The sequence below is a fragment of the Lissotriton helveticus genome, chromosome 4_1 (assembly GCF_964261635.1).
Source record: "Lissotriton helveticus chromosome 4_1, aLisHel1.1, whole genome shotgun sequence".
Lineage (NCBI taxonomy): Eukaryota > Metazoa > Chordata > Amphibia > Caudata > Salamandridae > Lissotriton > Lissotriton helveticus.
In genome coordinates this window covers 62,725,971-62,745,622 of record NC_136063.1, presented here as the reverse complement: position 1 = coordinate 62,745,622, position 19,652 = coordinate 62,725,971, and the positions used below count along the sequence as shown (strand labels likewise).

Genomic DNA, 19,652 nt, shown 5'->3' with positions numbered 1-19,652 from the left:
CCTACATATGGCCCTATGTCCTTCAGTGGCTGAGTTGAATTTGATAATTAGCATTGCTTCTTGTTTTGATAATTTCACATCCAGGTCACCTCCTCTGGCATCTGGTTCAACTTTGGAAATTACCGTCCATTGTAGTTGTTGTTCTGTGAGAGAATTTGTATGCCAGTGATTTACAAGGAGGGCAATAGAAGGAGACCTGTTTAGCCATAAAGGGGTGTTCTGGAAACACGATAACTTCACAAACTGTAAATCCAGATATGTTATTTATGCAATCCAATGCCCCTGTGCAAATATATACATTGGGAAAACATCACAAGAGATACGCCAGCGGATAGCCCAAAATAAATCTAGGATCAGGAGAAATGTACAAACTGCCCCCCTTGTAAATCACTGGCATACAAATTCTCACACAGAAATTATCAAAACAAGAAGCAATGCTAATTATCAAATTCAACTCAGTCGGTAAAATTCGGTATTTAAGAGTCTGTAAATGGGAATTACCTACATCTAGGCCTAAATGAATTATCAGAGATTTTCAATCTCTAAATAAACAATGGACGCTGCTGCCTCTAATATCTATAACGTGCATGTGTACCGCGTTTAACACTCAAGATAAAAACGAGAACGGCCCTGGCCGCATCCTTCATAAATCAATAATGATACTACACTGAAACACACAGCGGAATTCAACGCACTGATATTATATATCAACCTAAACCTGAACAAAAGGATTTTATTTTACCACTAAGGTAGAGATGCAAACATAAATGAATCGCAAAGTCTGATGTGTATAAAGTCTGATTTATGTCAACAACTTTATTGACATATTCCCCGAAAAACATTGCACACGAAAGTTCTATAACTACAAATCCCAGAAGCCCTAGAAAAAACGTATCGCAGCAATATCGGAACGAGATTTGGCTCAGTTCAGCACAGGCGAGCTGTGAAGACGCCAGCAGGAAAGAGACGCGATAACCGACTGATTCGAAGGTAAATCACAAATAGACACCGTGAATTATAACAGCGCATGGTTAAACTGCAACAGAAGTAATTTATCACTCAAGCGGCTTGTACAATTAGACACTGCACTAGTCCGTCTTTAAACACCATTAAGATATCGCGTGTCTGTCCCGAAAGTTCACTTAGACAATTACGAGCACTTTAAGAACGCTAACCAGCTCGGTCATCCTTTCGAATTGCCCGTGCTCACATTCAACCAGCATATACTCCTTGCCGACTATGACACAACTAACAAGCTGAACGTAGCCTTTTCAATAACGTGCAGCAAGTGATTGTCATCGTTCCCCATTAACTGCCCATACTTACATCAAACAAGTTTCATCTTTTTGGCGATCAATCTAAACCCCGTTTGTATGTTCGTTCTTACAGTGCAAGATCATTATACCTACAGGATTTGTGATACAACACTTGACTAAGAGCAACTTTCGAGGTATGAATTTTTTTTTGTTAACTCAGACATGCAATGCTATCAATACTGCAGAATAAAAACCGCAACTTAGTTATTCATTGATGTTGCAGGCTTCGACCAATCTACCTTAAAGTGACACCAGATAACTCAGTTTTGAACCAGTAGAGACTATTTCAAAGTAAGGTCTTTACACTTATAAGCTTCATTCACTGTAAGTGTGGTCACACAGATCAGTCCCTCATGTTGTGTTATCACATTAATTTTTTCTTTAGATCACTTTCTAGTGAAAGAATGCCACTTTGGAAGTAAACTTATAAAGGAGCTTTAGCAGAGGTAAGAGATTCTTTGCCGCCGACCTAGTATAGGTGCAGACATGAATTCATTAGTCCATTAAATAAGACAGAGTCTTTTTGCTTATTTTTCAGAAGCATCAGCGGTCCTGAAGAGAGTTCCTTACACTAGGAACTCGAAACGCGTCGACCATCATAGTGTTAGGCCAATCGGTGTTGATCTAGAATTTTTTTTGTGATGAACTGGTTGTAATACGTTAGATGGCCTACTGTGAAAATGTAAATCGTAATTAGTTTTTTGTGAATATGATTTCATTGTAACTGTTTGTTTAAACACTTCACCAATTTGTTGAGACCTTCCCCTTTTTCATTTTCCTTTTCTTCCCAACACACTTTTCCCATGATGCTAAAAGATTGTACATAGGAGTATGATTGTGGACGAATGAACGAATGAGTGTGAAAATGCGCTATTTAAATATAACATAATTTTGGTCAAGTAGGACACTTACATTTTCTTCCTTTCTCTTTTCTGTAGACTTAAGGTGAGACCCTTTTTGAAAAACAAAAAATTGTCTGATATAAATAATGTGATTTTTTATTAACTTGAAATAAATGGATTGATTCAAATGAACAGTGCTTTTGAGGGAACAGTTTAATTCTTTTCTTCAGTATAGAACGGTAAGCAAAGTATTTGGCAGTATTGGCACCCGGTTGTTGTTTCATAATCAACAACTGACAGTCATGAGTAAAAGAACTTTTGTTCTTCCTTTAACCACCCACCACCGAGAACTGTCTCTTCCATCGCCCGTAGCAGGCACAACAAAGCTGGTATCTCAAGAAAGTCTAAAGCAAATAAAGCCGTTAAGCACTGATGAGGTACCTATTCAAGCACTTAACAGCCCAGGCACCAAACTGCTGCAAACCCCAGAATACGTTTCCCGAGGCCCTCATGATATCCTCAATCGAGGGAACATTCTAAGGCTCTTGAAATCATCTCCGGACTTAAGCACCTTGCAATCGAAAGATATAATTGCCATTGAATTTATTCTAATCCCAGGATCCCAAGCAGGAGAAGCAACCCAAATAACACTAGCGTCCCCAGCTATTCGAGAACTGGTTCAGTCTAACCCTGATCAATTTACAAACTGGGGCATAATAATAACAATGCCCAGAGCCCCCCGCTACCCATTGATTCTAGAAAATAATCAGGCTCATGCACCTAGAGCAACATTGGCTCCTTTTTAGGTCTCGTGGCGTTTACAGCGCGAAGCGCTGTCTCGCCAGAGACCTATTGTTAGCGAGTCTGCTTTCCATGAGACAGCACCTGGCCGCGCGCATTTTCTCTCCAAGGAGGCGATTTGAGCGGGCCACGGGCACAAGAACGCGCGCTCCATTGAGCAGGCTGCAATTTCCTTGCAATGCGCGGTTACAGACACAGTGAACTGTGAGTGTCTAAGTTTCAGTTTCTTTTACTTTCAGTTTCCTTCTTACTCTGGCTTTGTGACTCCCTCGCCCACATGCATATAGACACGCGCTCATTTAGCAGGCTGCAATTAGGTTTTGCTTACTTTTGTGTAGCTGTGTTGTAAAAGCTGCGTGTGTTTAAGATCAAGAGGGGTCTTGCTGGCCATATTAAATGTCAACAGCGTGTCAGGCGATTGTTTGCAGTAAAATGCTACATGTTTACGTGCTTTAATATTTACAGCTTAGCTTTTTTCAGCTTCGCTTTTTGGGCCAGCGTGTCAGGCGATTGCAAATAGAAGCAGAGAACAGAGATAGGAGTGGGCAGCGTGCCCAAGGTAATGATTGCTGTGAATGGCATTTACATGCTTTCATATTTACAACGTAGCATTTTTTTTTTTGTTCAGCATGGCAGCCCATTATGTTAGCCAAAATGCTCTATATCGACGTGCTTTAATGTGTGCGGATTTTTACAATGCTTTAATACGTTAGTTAAGTAATGCTGTTTTGGTTTTTTAGTCAACGTCTCAGGCGATTACTGTATTTCTTACTGCGTGCCAGGCGGGCAAGTCACATTCACGTGCTTTATTTAGAGGCTTCACTATGTACAACATAGCCTATTTTTCAAGTACAGTGTGTTGCTTTTTTGGGGTACGGAATAGTAAACAATAGCTTTTTAGAATGGTTTAATACATCAGTTAAGTAGTATAGAAATAGATGCATCTGTGTACTTCACTACGTACTAGGAAGCCAAGGGTATGTTGGTAGTAAATGCTTTAAATGTACGCCTTTTAATGAAGGCCCAGGCTTTAAATTTACACCTTTTAATGAGGGCCCAGTAACAAGAGAGCAGCGCAAAAACTAGATCACAAGCACAACACAAAAACTTACACCCAGGCACAGGGCAGAAATACAAGCATAAAGAATAGGGGTACATGCAGAGAACAGATGCAGAAACAGGGTACATACCCACAAGCAGGATACACACACACAAGCAGTGTACACATGCACAAGCAAGGGACAGAGGAACAGGCCCGGATGAGAGACACAAGCAGAAAATACATGCAGAAGCAGGGAACGGAAGTACTGTCAGCGAACTGAGGCACAAGCAGGTAACACAGACACAAGCAGGTAACACAGACACGAGCAGGTAATACAGGCTCACTTGCCTCTTCTTTTCATGCACACATGCTCCTTTGCAGTGTTAGTAACTCACTCACCTCTTTGCATGCACACGTACTGCATTCAGTAATACTATTGCACTTGCATTTTTTGGGGGTACATTGCAGTAAATGTTAAAAATTAACTACTTTTTATAATGCTGTAATCTGAAACATCAGCTATTCGCATCTGCATGTACCTTCCCCCAAAGGTAAGCATTTTAGTACTTATGCTTAAGGAGCAGCCAGTGTCTCATTTAGTACTTCGCATGCACGCGGCTTAACCTGCACTGTTAGTATCTCACTCGCTTTTTTTCACAAGCATGACACAAAGACAGAAAAAGCACATTACATGTGAGAACAAACAAGTAGAGGGGGCATGACAGCAACTACAAACGCGTGCAGACTTGCAAGTATTGATTAGTACGTGTCGCACACATGCCATACAACTTCTCGAACATTCTGAAAGGTGCTTTACACAATACAGGCACACGCACAGTCACAAGCGTTAAAGGTGCTTAACCCAAAACAGGCACGCGCACAGTCACAAGCGTTTATTAGTACGTGTCGCGCACATGCTACATAAGAACGCGCGCAAACTCGCAAGTATTAATTAATACGTCTTGTACATAGCCACCACACAACTTATCATATACAACTTTACCTTCTCCCAAAGGTAAGCATTTTAGTACTTTTTATGCTTAAGGAGCAGCCAGTGTCTCATTTAGTACTTCGTATGCACGTGGCTTAACCTGCACTGTTAGTATCTCACTCGCTTTTTTTTCACAAGCATGACACAAAGACACAAAAAGCACATTACATGTGAGAACAAACAAGTAGAGGGGGCATGACAGCAACTACAAACGCGTGCAGACTTGCAAGTATTAATTAGTACGTGTCGCACACATGCCATACAACTTCTCGAACATTCTGAAAGGTGCTTTACACAATACAGGCACACGCACAGTCACAAGCGTTAAAGGTGGTTAACCCAATACAGGCACGCGCACAGTCACAAGCGTTTATTAGTGCGTGTCGCGCACATGCTACATAAGAACGCGCGCAAACTCGCACGTATTAATTAATACGTCTTGTACATAGCCACCACACAACTTATCATATACAACTTCTCAAAGGTAACAAGCATTAATTAATACGTGCCGCACACATGCCACATAATGGCGCACAAAGTTGCAAGCATTAATTTGTACGTGTTGTGCACATACCATACAACTTCCTACCATACAGCTTTACAAACATTGTAGAAAGGTGCTTTACAAAAAACAGGCACGCGCAGTCACAAGCATTAATTAGTATGTTTCGCATTCATTCTATATAACAGCACGCGCAAAGTTACAAGTATTAATTAGTACGTTTTGTGCACATAGCACACAACTTCATACCATACAACTTCTCAGACATTCTGAAAGGTGCTTTACACAAAATACACGCGCGCAGAGTCACAAGTATTAATTAATATGTACCACAATCATGCCACATAATGGCACGCGCAAAGTTGCAAGTATTAATTAATACGTGTCGTGCATATGCCACACAACTTGTCAACTATTCTAAAAGGTGTTTTACACAAAACAGGCGCACGCGGTCACAAGCATTTATTAGTACGTGTCGCACACCTGTACATAACTTCTCCAACATTTTGAAAACGTCTATAGCATTAATTCTACATGTACACGCAATCACAAGCATTATTGCATGTTACATACACGCCAGCTGCATACTTCTCCCCACGTATACTATTTGTGCAGGTATAAGTGCCATTGTAATAAGTACAAATGCCAGTTTCTCGTAATTAAAATAAAATGTAGCTAGTAAGCTAACTAAAAGAGCTAAACTATATGCCTAGCGCAGTGTGCTGCCCTACTTCTATTTCGCTGTATTTTGCATTGCATAAAAATATGTAATAAAATACATGTCGAAATCATACGAACAAATAAAGTTATAGCGTTTGTCAATTGTTGCTAATTACATAGGATACATATTTACAGACATTTCCAAAAGGTACAGCTGCCACGTAAGCAAAGCAGAGTGCTAGCGTTATAAGAATGCTTTCAACGCCATTACTAATACACTTATACGACCATATATAGAGCGTGCTGCAGCACGTAGCTTTTATTTTGGTGTTTGTATAATTGCGTTGAAATTTAAAATATAACAAATAAGAACACATGCATTAAGAGATTATAGTACAAGATTTGATAATAGTTGCATATTATGCATATTTATGAGGGTTTGCAAAAAAATATACTTGCCGCTAAAGTTAAGCAGAAAGATCTATATAGCGCTTACAACATATAATTGTAAGCTTAACGCAACTTTACAATAGTTGCTAATTGCATAAAAACATGTTTACACATTTTTAAAAGCGCAACTTTACAATAATTGCTAATTACATAAAAAACATGTTTACTGAAATTATTCAAAGGTACACGTGCCGCGAAAGCAAAGCAAACTGCTATCATTATAACAGCCCGTTAAATGCCATTGCCAATCCAATACATTGCTATTTGTATAACTACGTTTGAATATAGGATGCAACAATGAAGTACATATGCATGCAAGCCATTATGCTAGAAGCTTTGTTAATAGTTGCATACTATACATATTTACAAGGATTGGTAAAAACATGTACTTGCCACCAAGCTAAAGCAGAAAAAAGTAACTGCTTTATGCAATTATTACTATAAATACCCATAAACTGCACAGAAAGTTACAAAGCACATATTATGAGTTTCACATAGCAATATTAGTAAAAGTACAATTACATTTGCATTTTTTGCGCTTGCATCAACGCTTTTGCATAGCTCTTATAACTATTAGCCATGCATAGAAAGAGCATTGACATTATTACAGTGTGCTTTAGTGTCGAAAGAAAAACTTGCATGCATACAAATTACGGATGTAAGTAAATTTTACATACAAGTATTAGATTAAAATATATAGCACACAATAAAGCAAAATACGAATTATTATGTGAGTAATTATGCCATGTATCCAAATATCGGAAAGTAAAAAAAGTGTACAGTTAAAATTGGCCCGCATAAAAGAACACTACTATTATAGCCTTATAGCCCGCCGTAAAGGGCTATACCGGCTATTAAAGGCCCTCTCCACCGTTAAAGGCCCCAAGCCGAAGGCGAGGGCCTTTAACAAGGGAGAGGGACTTTAATAGCGGTATAGCCCATCTACGAAGGGCTATAAGGCTATTAGAACATTCTGTCACTAGAGGACAGAATGTTCTAACAAAAAGAACAAAGCCTTCAGGGAGCGCGAGGGGATTGGAATCCCCTCAGGTTCCCTGAAGCCTTTGTTCAAAGCCAGAGCTGTGAACAAAGAAACATTGGAATGTTGGAGCTCCAGGCTTATACCAGCCATTATAAGCCCAGAGCACTCCATTGTTTTCAATGGAGCTCCCAACATTCCAATGTTCTAATAATACATAAACACATACATACCAGGAAATTAATACCGATGTTAAAAAAACACTTACCGATCAGACGCACAGCTAAGTCGACACTTCTTCCTCGAACTCCGCAGTTACAATCTGAATATTTGACGCGCACTAATTGTTACGCTACGTAATACAACGCTGCAATTTCATTGGCTGTAGCATACGTCCATTGAAAAGTACACACACAGCAAGGAAAAAATAAACCGCATCGCCAAACAACATAATTAGCATTACAGGACATACTAGACGCCATTTTGTTCATAAGGAAAAACGCTATACACATTTAACACTCATCCACAAACACTAAAGGAATGCAACTTTACACATATACAGCACACACACACATAACAGAAGCTTTACTGGAGCCTTTGACATTAGAAAAAAAGATAATACTGGGCATTCGAGGCAACACCACAGTGCAGAAGAGAATATATTTATGAAACTATCTAGTGTAAATAATGCTGTTGGCTGTCAGTGACATGTATGCCTCAGTTGCTTAGCGCTACTTCTTGCCAAAGCAATATCGGTGCCTGTGTGTGACGGTGTCCACTAGTCAGCTGTGTTCACGGACTCTTAATTTTAAATGTAGGCCGCTCATCTGTCACGTGCTTAAGGCACAGTAAGACAGAGAGAGCGCCACACAACCCAAGGAGGGCTAGAGGTCCAGGTTAGCAGTGGTATGTTTTAAGAGGCAGAGCGGCACACACGTTCACACATGTAGCATGACCCTACATGAGTTCGTTTTGAGTGCCTGCAGCCTCGGTGTCCCCTTAGCAGTGTGAGAGGCATAATAGGATAAAGGGAGCTCCTCAGAACTCAGGATGGGCTGAAGATGCCAGGGGTCAGTGCCATGAGGTGCTTAGAAGCAGAGCACTTCGCACATTTACACCAGTAGCACAGACTGCACCTGCTCTCTCTGCCTGTGGCCTGGGTGTTCTCTTAGGAGTGCGAGTGGCAGGATAGGGCAGAAGGAGTGCCCCAGGACTTGGAGAGGGCTGGAGGTCCTGGGGGTCAGTAGCATGAGGTGCTTAGAAGCAGAGTGCTTCACATATTCCCATCTAAGTGCCCTTACATTTCTGGTGCTTTGCAGCAGTTTTAAAATCTTCTTGAATTTTCTCAGTGCCCCAATGGGTGCAATTTCTGATAATTTATATGTTTCCTCGTCTCCGTTGCTTGATTTTGATCACGAAAAAGTGTCACTCATAGTCGTTGAAATATCACCCATATTGGCACTGAAATTATGAACATGTCACACATAGTAGTCTGAAACCTTGGCAGCTATGATCCAGTCACTCATCAGCAGGCCAGACTATCAGATTGTCTCACTCCACCGCAAAAGTACAGGGACAAGAAAGGCGGCAGTGAAAGTGATACTGCAGTGTTCATAAGGCGCATAAGGCCAGCCCTGCGCCGCTGGAAGATCTGCTAATAGCAGGGGGGTGTGATTGTGAATAGCATTAGAGAACAAGGCGGGGCCCACAGGAGCTTGGCATCGAGTGGGATAGGAATCAGAAAGGAGACGACAAATGTAGCCAGAGAGGCTCAGGACACAATCAATAGCAGACTCTTGCTTGAATCTGTGGCCCGTCGTGACCTTTCAAACAATACTAATGTCCTCACATTGTTTTACAGAACTACGCTAAACAGTGAATTAATACATGACTTATCCTATCTGCCTCTCCTTAGATAAACCTCCCACCAACCTTCTTGCCCCACCCCAGACCTACTAGTTCTCCCCTGTTAACCAAGCCTACATGTCAAGTTCCGGGAATACCAGTTATTTGCAGGTATATGGCACTGAGAAGCCACTGGACATTTACCCATGTAAAATTCAATTTCTATACATGGAATTATAAAAGACAGAAATGCAACTCAAGCAAAAGGTAAAGGCATATTTTCTTCAACGAGCGTTCAGAGGTTGGTTACATGAGTGGTTGCAAAGTTGTAAACTTGCAACCCCGCTGTACGGATTTGAAACCCTGTGATTTAATTATCAAACCTCCCTAGGATGGATAACTAACTGAATTGGTATCTGTCTTCAATAAACTATGTTTACTAATAATGTATATGCATGCTTTTTTGGGAAAGCTTTTCCACGGACATTCCTCCTCCCTGGAAACGATCAGATGGCCGAACCCACTCCTTTTTGGATTTTTCCTTAGGGTGTAGGGAAGCACTCCCTCTAATTGAGAGTTATCACATCGCACCACAAGGTGAGAGCGACCATCGGCCAAAAATTATAACATTATCCGCTAACATCCCACGACATCAGGAACTTGCCCATACCCATTCAGGCTATCATACTGAGAACCTAAAGCGACTGAAATGGTCAGAGGGCTCGGCCCTCCCCTGGATGGAAAAATGCAGAGCTTTATTACACTTACCACCAGACACAGATTCCTCTGCTAGCAGTAGTTGGGCTAACTTCATAAAACAATTATTTGATGAAATTTCAACCAAGAGGTGTACACAACCACAGGTATTTCAATTTCGCATCTCCCCAGCTACAAAAAAATTAAAGGAGCACAGAAACCGAGCCCTTCGCTTGTCAAGGAAACCAAATTCAACAATTACAAGCAAGCCCAAGCAGCTTTCAAGTCCACGATAGGGAAAAACAAGTCGCCTCGGATCAATTCTGAATGAAATTTATCTACGAAAGCAAGAACCCCATGCAAAACAATTCTGGTCACTCGTAAATAGGGGCTTACAAGGCAACCTCGACCACAGCAGAGCAAAAATCAGCGCAGAGGAATGGATCCAGTTTTTATCATCTCATTTCAGAGATCATACTAAAAAGGACGACCACCTTATCCCCTCGGATTAGCCAATGCAGTGATACCATCTCCAGAAGTTAAGAGCTCAAGCCGACCTTGCCTCAGTCCTTTAGCTATTAACGCAATAGACGAACCAACAAACGAGAGCTATGTGGAAAACAACGAATCACTGTCAGAGACTATATTGACACCAGACGATCTAAAAAACAAGATCTCACCCTCAATAGAGAAAGCTAGGGCCGAAGGAGCCCCAGGGCCAAATGGTCTTACCCAGGCCTTGTTTAAATCAGAAGTTGAGCTATGGTTAGTCTACTGGACCCCGTCTTGATAGAGAAAGCAGCAGTCCAACAAACCCAAATACATTGCTGCTTGGTTGATTTTAAGGCAGCCTTCGACCGGGTGCCTTGGACCCTGCTGTGGCAAAAACTAGAGTCCTGGGGCATACCACCAGCCCTTCTACATGCTATAGTCCAACTGCACTCGAAAACATGGATTAGAATTAAGCAGGTTGAAGGCTCCCACGTCTCTAGGAAGATCGGAATCAATAGTGGTGTCAAACAAGACTGTGTGTTGGCCCCACTCCTTTTTAACTTGTTCATATCGGATTTATCCTCAAAACTTGATAGCGTTAACTGTCACCCCACTCAACTAGACAGAACCCACATCAGCAAACTGCTGTATGCTGATGATTTGGTGTTGCTAAGCCAAATAAAAGCAGGCCTAGGCCGAGGTTACTCGTTGAATTGCTCCCCTACACAACAAGAAACTCCCTCGAGTTGAACTTGCTGAAAACAAAAACAATTTCCTTTGGGAATCATAAGAGGTCACGCGGAGGGTGGTATTTTAACAATGCTAAGCTTGAATCAACACCCCACTACAAATACTTGGGAATCTTTCTTGATACTAGATGCTCATTCGTCGAGCAGAAAGAAGCATTAAAGGCCAAAGGGTTGTCACTAGAGGCCGCCGCTGCGAAACTGTCAAAACCGCTACTTGGCCCAAGACTCACCCCTATGCTGAAAGTGATGAAGGCGAAGATAACTCATTATCTGTCATATGGGCACGAGATCATGAGGGACTCAACAAGCACTTTATTGAACAATCTAACAATCAAAATTCATAAACGTGCATTCCGACTGCCAAAATCCGCTTCGCCAGCCCAAGTCCTTCTCAAACTAGGCCTAGTAGACCACCATGGCGTAGAGGCTGGCACGTTTATAAAGGTTTGCAACAGATTGCGTCACGCCCGCGAAGGCTCCTTGGAGGCCAGACTTTGGAAGGAAATATCGAAAGCCCTACTAGCCAGAAATAGCGACATCATTGGCATTCCAGCCTACAATTACTGGGAGTTAAGGAATTCTGGGAAACAAATCCCTCACAGCCGGCGCTAAAGGCGCTCATAAAGAAGAGCTGAGTCCCTATCATTCTGACAGGGCAATATTGTCAAAGACGAAGCAGGCATGGGCAGTGATTTCCACATTTAAACCAGGCGTGAGTCTCCCTACTTAGCAAGCACATTTGCACTTAACTGGAAGCACAAGTTTTTAGCACGGAGGATGGGAGGATTGTCTTTTTTGAAGAACCTTCCCAAATGGCATAGTTCCGACAATAGTCAATAGTATTAAATGCAGGATGTGCAGGTACTACTCTGAATACATTGAACACATAGTCTGTGTATGTCCCACAATACTTACAGACAGACGATCTCTATTGCGAGAAGAATGGATTAGGTTAGAAGTTCGATCATGCCTAATAGCTGCCTTATACCCGGACAGCACGAAGCTGAACATTGGCTTCACCGAATTAGTCAGTAAAGTGTCAAAACTGTTGCAAGATACTAGAGCTGCTGATTCTCTCTTACTTCAGCAGAGCGGCATTTTGTCTACAGGTCCCACAACAGAACCTTTGACTGTTAACCATTACCGATCTGAATCTGACTTTTAGCTGAATTTTAACGGCTTATATTGTTTTAGCGAATTAAAAGAATAACACAGTTTTGTAATTTTTATTGAGTTGTCTTTTTCACGAATGAACTGAACGCGTTTACATTGTGATGGTTTTAAGTAATCAAACAATAAAGTATTAACAGAGAACCTAGGCACAGTCTTGGTGTGTTTGCCAGCATTGTCATTAAGGTGCCATAATATTCATAGACTCTCTTCAAAGTTTCTGATCTGTTGTTTTGTATTATTCCAGGTGTGCCGCAGTGTAACCCTGCGTGTGCTGATAACGAGCTGTGCAAGAACATTGCAGGGTACGCCGAGTGCAAGTGTCAAAAAAATAAATACCTAAATGCAAGTAAGTATGTAAGGTGCTTATGTATTGAAGCAAACACAGCCTCAGAGTGGGTGCATTCCTATAGTGAGAACTGCATTATATTATCACTCTCCGCAGTCACATGAAACTACATAACCACAATTGAGTAAGGCAGCACAACTGTTTCACTCTATCCAGACCTAAAATACAATCCACACATGCATTTCTATAACCCGAACAGAAAGCAGCATTTTTGTAAGTAGATATAGCTGTGCCAGAGATGGACAAAGGGCAGATGGAGAAACAAAACAATAAACACAGATGACAATTATAACTTTTTTTTTGTGAAAATGTCTTTATTGCATCAATAATTAGTACAGCCATGTGTTCATTTCACAGTTACTATACCGTACATTCTACATTGTGTTTCCGACTGTACAATTATCATCTTGTCATTCAATTTTCTTTTGTATTACTCCCACTTATTCGTAACCCCCCCCCCCCACCCTGCACTCTTAGCACTTTTCAGATCTCACATCTCCGTACTTCTTTGGCAAATTCCAACACATCTATACATCTGTGTATTGTATTTTTCCCGTTAACATCTCTCCTCTCTGCTCACGTGTGTCCTCCTCTTAAATCGTGTGTCGTACTTTGACACGCCGCCCCACTGGTCCCTTCGACTAACACATTGCTTATATCCTAAATAAAACATGTAGTTTCTTGCGTGTGAACCCGCATTCTACATCATTAATCGAGAAGTGAGTCAGCACAAGCCTCAAATTCTGCTAGCATAGCATCCCATTCCAGCGAGATGTGCATTTTCCATAAGCCTCTGCGTTCTTCCCTTCGCAGTTCCATCCCTTCTGCTCTACCCCATCGCACCACCTCGCTGTGCCAGCCTTCCGCATCCGGAGGTCTGGGCGATTTCCATCGCATCGTTATTAACCTTTTCCCTAGGAGTAGTGCCAGATCAGCGAAGCGGGAGGCTGCGCTCCTCTTTTTTTCCCTGTGGCCTAAACCTAGCAAGCTGTAAAGTGGCGATGTGTAAGGTCTATCCGGAGCAACCTCAGCTAGAGTTTTTTGGACTGTTGTCCAGTAACAGCCTAACTTGGGGCAATCCCATAACATGTGTAGCAGTCCTGCATCGTCCGCTCTGCACCTGGGACATGTATTGGCTGTATCTGGGAGCATGGCATGCAGTTTATGGGGAGTGAGATATGCCCTGTGCACTACCATTAATTGGGTGAATTTGAATTTTGGATTGTGAGACACTTTTTTAGGAAACTTAAGTATCTTTTCCCAGTCCTTATCTCTGAGTACATGGCCTATATCACCCTCCCATCGTGCCCGAGTGGGTTGCAGTGTGATTGCCCTGTCTCCTCTGATGCCAGCCGTTAACCACCTCGTCAGGTGGCCGCCGGTCCCCATTAGATATTGCCTAGTAAGGAGCGAGTTCGTGGGCGGTTCTGACCCATCCCGTGTCCATGTCGAGGTTATGTAGCGTGTAACCTGCGCGTGGAGCAGAAATAACGTGTCAGGGGCCTGATGCAAATGTACAAAGTCTGCATGTGTCATGATAGCGTTCTCCACGAAAAAGTCCCCTACTTGCAGGACCCCTGCTTTCTGCCACATCCGGAGTTTTTGTTCCGTCAGGATACCGTCTCCCAGTGGTAGACCCAGTAGGGGTATAGTGGGTGCATAAAACGTCGCCGCATTATTGTACTTGACTGCTTTTTTCCAGCACTTGATAGCTAGGGTCAGGAGGTATGGCGCTGCAGCAGGTACTCTAGTGTTTGGCAACAGCAGTCGGTGTATAGTGCCTTTGTTCCTGTCCATCTCAGTCATGCCTATTTCATGTAGGTTATGCCCCGCTAGCCAGTAGGCCAGCCACTGGAGTTGACAAGCGTAACCGTAGGCGGTTAGGTCTGGCACCCCCATGCCGCCCCTGTCCGTGGGTAACTGCAACTTAGCCAGGCTGATACGGCGCCTGCCCGCACCCCATATCAATTCTGTTAACAACGTGTTCAGGGACTTGAGAAAGGGCATCGGAACCATGAGGGGCAGATTAGTAAAGAAATATATCATCCTGGGCAAGACCACTATCTTTGTAATTGCCACCTTCCCAGCTATCGACAGGGGTAGTGTGTTCCAGAATTGTATTTGCGTCTTGAGCGTGGAGATTGCCCTGCCCAGGTTACCATCCAAAAGGTCCCAGGCATTTCTGTATACCTGTATTCCTAAGTATTTGAAAGTTGTGGGTGCCACCTGCAAACAGTGCGGATCAAACCTAATATGTGTGGTTTCTAATGGAGTGTTGAAGCCGTAACCATAAGACTTCGATTCATTAATCAGTAGCCCTGATATGGTCCTGAATTCATGGAATATTGCCGGGAGTGGATCCAATCCGACCGTCATATCCTTAATGTATAAGATGATATCGTCGGCATAGGCCGATATTATATGGGGTATGGAGTGTCTCTGTATCCCTTTCGTGTGTGCTAGCGTTCGCACTTTAATTATTAATGGTTCCAGAGCGAGTATGAACAGCAACGGCGATAATGGGCACCCTTGCAGCGTGCCTTTCATTATGTCAATTTGTGTGGAGATACACTTGTTAGTTCGGACGCGTGCCGTGGGGTGAAGATATGTCTTTCAAAAAAGAGTTTGGCCCATGTGGACAGAAGTGGGGTAAGGGCCCGAATACTTTATAAAAAAGAGGAAGGAACCCACACTTCATAACATTTCGCACCATACAATTTCGGATGAAAAGGATAAACAAAAATTACTATGTTTATCTTGGCGATTAGTTGCGCCGTTTTATTCATCAATTTTGTAAAAAAAGCAACTTTTAATGAATATTATTTAAGTCAAGAGAAATACCATTGCCTTTCACGTACTGACCATAAATGTCGTGATGCCTAATCTTTACAACAAAAAGCTTCAATCAAAAATATGTGATGCATAATCTTTACGACAAAAAAACTTAAATCAAAATACATATACAGTGTAGAGACATATAACTAATAGATAATGTACAAAAAAGTGATACCATATCATACAAAAGGGAAAAATGTCAAAGTATTTTTCAATAACATCATAATGAGCACTTAATCACAAAGAACAATATTTGACCGACAAGCAGACTTCCAATGAGTCTGCTGAAAACACAACAACCTCTCGGTGGAAGTGTTAGTAGGCTTCAAATTCCTAAACGTTTTATCTATATTTCAAGACTTAGGACTTGATCCTGTTCGCCTACGCGTTTCGAGTTTGGGAGGTTTCTTCACAAACTCTCTTCAGGGCCAAATGAATTCTTTCCCCCGTTTCTTAAACCTGATGGTAAAGACATAAACAAATTGTGGACACTCGTTATAAATTGCTCCCCTCAACCTGCTCCATCCTTCTCCTATGTACAACTTTAAAAATGAAACATACCTCTGGGGACTTGAGGTAAGTTCAGTTCATCCAAAAAACTTTTCATGGATTTGTCGAGTCTGTGCGCCTTTCTAAAAAAACACACGTGTTTTCACATCAGGTACTGATTATGTGCAGTTTTTGCAAATTGAAGTACAGATAGGAAAAATACCAATTTTCTCATACCTGGATCTAAGGTAAGGGGAGAGCCTGCTGTTTTCTGCTATTTCCTGTTTTGAAGTTGTGCCACTCGTTTTTCACATAAATCACTGAAAACAAAATGAGCGGATTACTCACTTATTGGTAATCGATTCAACCTGGCTCCAAGATGTTATGTGCAGGGGCCTAAAGTCACTTACTGAATTTCTTCATAGTCATCCAAAGTTGTGGGTGTAGACAGCTCGCAGAAACCTCAAGAACGTCTTCGTTTCCTGAAGGTACCGGTGTGTGCCGGTTCCCCTTTTAGGCTGCCATCGGGTTCTGTGATCCTATCTAAAGAAACACAGGCGCTGGTTATTTGAAATGCAGTCTTTCAATGAGCTTGTGAAGGGCTTATCGTTTGTTGAAAGCCGAACACTTGCCTCGGCTTTAAATCATTGTGACAAAAGGCGCGCGCTAGATTGTTTACAAACGGCGCGGCGGCACTTTCACAGCCAGATTATGAGAATGGATTTATAAAAACTGTGGCGCTGTCTAGTTAATAAATAATATGAAGCCTGATACTCTGCTACCGAGACACAGGCGCTGTATGTTACAGCGTTACCGCTGGCTCACATTTCCTTATTCAGTCGAAATGTCTACACGTACCTTTCAATTTGGCAGCGTGTTCTACTTCCTCATTCCATCACGTGAAGTGAATCGGATTCAGTTCCACCGGCCTCTCTAAGAGGCCCGCTGTTTTCTTAACCAATCACGGGTGGGATGTATTGGTCTCCCAAAATGGTGCATTGTGGGACCTGAAGTTTGAGTAGCTATGAACCATTCTTAAAGCCTGGTGATTTCACTAATTGAGTGGAGGCCGGTATTGATGGTGTCAAAGCGAAGTATTAGGTAGGCCTCTTTGCGCAACAGTGCCTTCTCAACATTAGGCGATCTGTGCTGTGGGGTGAAGATATAGCAGCGTTACCCATTCGATGTATTCTTGTGGGATGCCAAACTTGCCCCGGATCGCAAACATATAATCCCACCTCAGAGAATCGAATGCCTGCTTTAGATCCAGAGAGATGCATCCCTCATTATTATTTCTAGTATCCTCTAGTGCCAGTAACTGACTCAACCTCCGAAGGTTCATTGTAGTACTTCTACCCGGCACAAAACCACATTGATCTGGATGTATGAGTGTCGGTATATACTGGGACAATCGGGATACCAAGATCTTGCTAAGGATCTTGTAGTCCGTGTTTAACAAGGACACGGGCCTGTAATTTTCCAGGTGCAGGGCATTCCTGCCGGGTTTTAGTAGGGATACTATTAGCGCCTGTAGTGTAGTAGGTGGTAAAGTGCGGGATTCCCTCGATATGTTGTACAGAGTGTGTAAGTGTGGGGCCAGCATGTCAATGTATGTCATGTAGAACTCGGCCGGCAGGCCATCAGTCCCTGGTGTTTTGTTCTTTGGCAGCGCCTTTATGGCTTGCCTAATTTCGGCCAGAGTTATATTGGTCGCCAACTTTTTCTGATGTGCGGCCGAGAGTCGTGGAATGGTTACGTCTGTCAGGAATGACTCCAAGGCCGCGTCCGTTAGTGGTGCATGCGAGCTATACAACTCAGCGTAGTAGTCTTTGAACGTGCTGTTGATGGCTAGTTGTGTTTGGACTACCGTCCCCATCCTGTCTCTCACTTCTACTATTGGAGTGGCCTGTGGGGCGTTGCGCACTAGTCGGGCCAATAATGGACCAGATCTATCTGCCTGCATATGTTGCCTGCATGTGTATTCTCTGTAGTCTATTACGTGGAGTTCCTCCAGTAGTTCCGCATGTTGTATGTGTGCCTCTTGAAGTTGCGTGAGACTGCCGTGCCCGCTGCCTCATTTTCAAGCATAGCTAGGCTAGCCTCTACTTCCTTGAGCTTCCCTAACAATGAGTGCTTAATGCCCACTTTTGTACCCATCGCCACCCCACGTATGGTCACCTTAAAGGCGTCCCATTCTATTTGTCTGGAACCAGTTGTGTTTTTGTTCTCAACAAAGTATTTTGCAATGGAGTCTGACACTGTCGCCCTAAAGACGGGGTCTTCCAACAATTCAGGGGATAATCGCCAGGTTGGAATCGGAGTAGGGAGCTTCCCCCATTGTATCGACAGCTCCACGAGTTATGATCCGACAGCGTCTTCGCGGGCCAACGCTTCCGCTTGTTTCTTGCTCTCTGCTGCATTCAAGGGGGGGGTGGGACTTGTCAAGACACAGATCCAACACCGCATTACAGTCTCCACCAATTATCCAAACATGCTCCGACCATTCTGAAAGCACCCCACTAATGGTGTCAAAGAATTTCGACTGCTCTGTATTGGGGGCTTAGATACAGCCTAATACCACTATAGAGCCGTCCAGCAACCCCCTAACGAACACGTATCTCCCCTCTCTGTCTATTCGGTGCTCGAGTTTTTTAAATGGGACTGTGTTTTTAACCCAAATAGCCGCCCCACGGGAGAATGCCGAGTACTCGGTGGCATAAAGCTGTCCCTTCCATTTTCTAGCCATCTTGGCGCCTTCCGCTCCATTTAAGTGTGTTTCTTGTAGGCACGCTATTACTACCTGACGCCTGTGTAGTTGAGCCAATATCCTGTGCCTTTTATGTACCGAACCCATGCCTCTCACATTCCACGTGCAGAGTTTATATGTGTTAGTTGTTGCCATAACGGTGTTCATTTGTTTCTTGTGATCTCGCCATCATTGTCAGCCCATATGTCGATGTGCGATACTGTATGTGTGTTATCTGGTGCTTAACTTCCCAACTGTAAGGTCCCTTCCTTCTAACTGTCTAGGACCAAACAACAGAACCCAACAGGGGTAAAAACACAATTCCATTTTGCCTTTTGCCTGTGGGGGTGGCCCTTCTTCCTGTCCCAGAGTCTGTTATCAAAATCTCTCCATTGTTCGCCCTGTTAGCTGAACAGAACCCATGCTATACACCCCTTTCCAAAATTCTTTAAGGCATATGCATACATTACCACCCTGCGTCTCTGAGCCAGCTTATCAAAAGTCATTTGCCATCTGCGCCGTGATTCGTGGAAATAACTGCAGGCTAGTGTCAGATTACGAAGCCATTGTGCGTGAGCTGCCTTTGCTGTTCGTTTCTGCCCTGTTTCTGGCATCATGGGCCACCAGAGCATCCATCGTCAGTGGTGCCATCTCCATCATGCCTTCCCCTCCAGTTGGCGCACAGGCTCCAGACATGT

The 19,652-nt window shown here is 42.9% G+C and overlaps 1 protein-coding gene across 2 annotated transcripts in view; it reads left to right on the top strand.

Moving 5' to 3' along the window:
- Positions 1 to 19,652, top strand: part of LOC144828316 (uromodulin-like) — a 597,246-nt gene that overhangs the window by 338,688 nt on the left and 238,906 nt on the right. For both annotated transcript variants that reach the window (XM_078686406.1, XM_078686405.1), the window contains exon 5: positions 12,783 to 12,884. In XM_078686406.1, the coding sequence (XP_078542532.1) occupies positions 12,783 to 12,884 (102 nt within the window). The remainder of the gene's footprint in view (positions 1 to 12,782; positions 12,885 to 19,652) is intronic.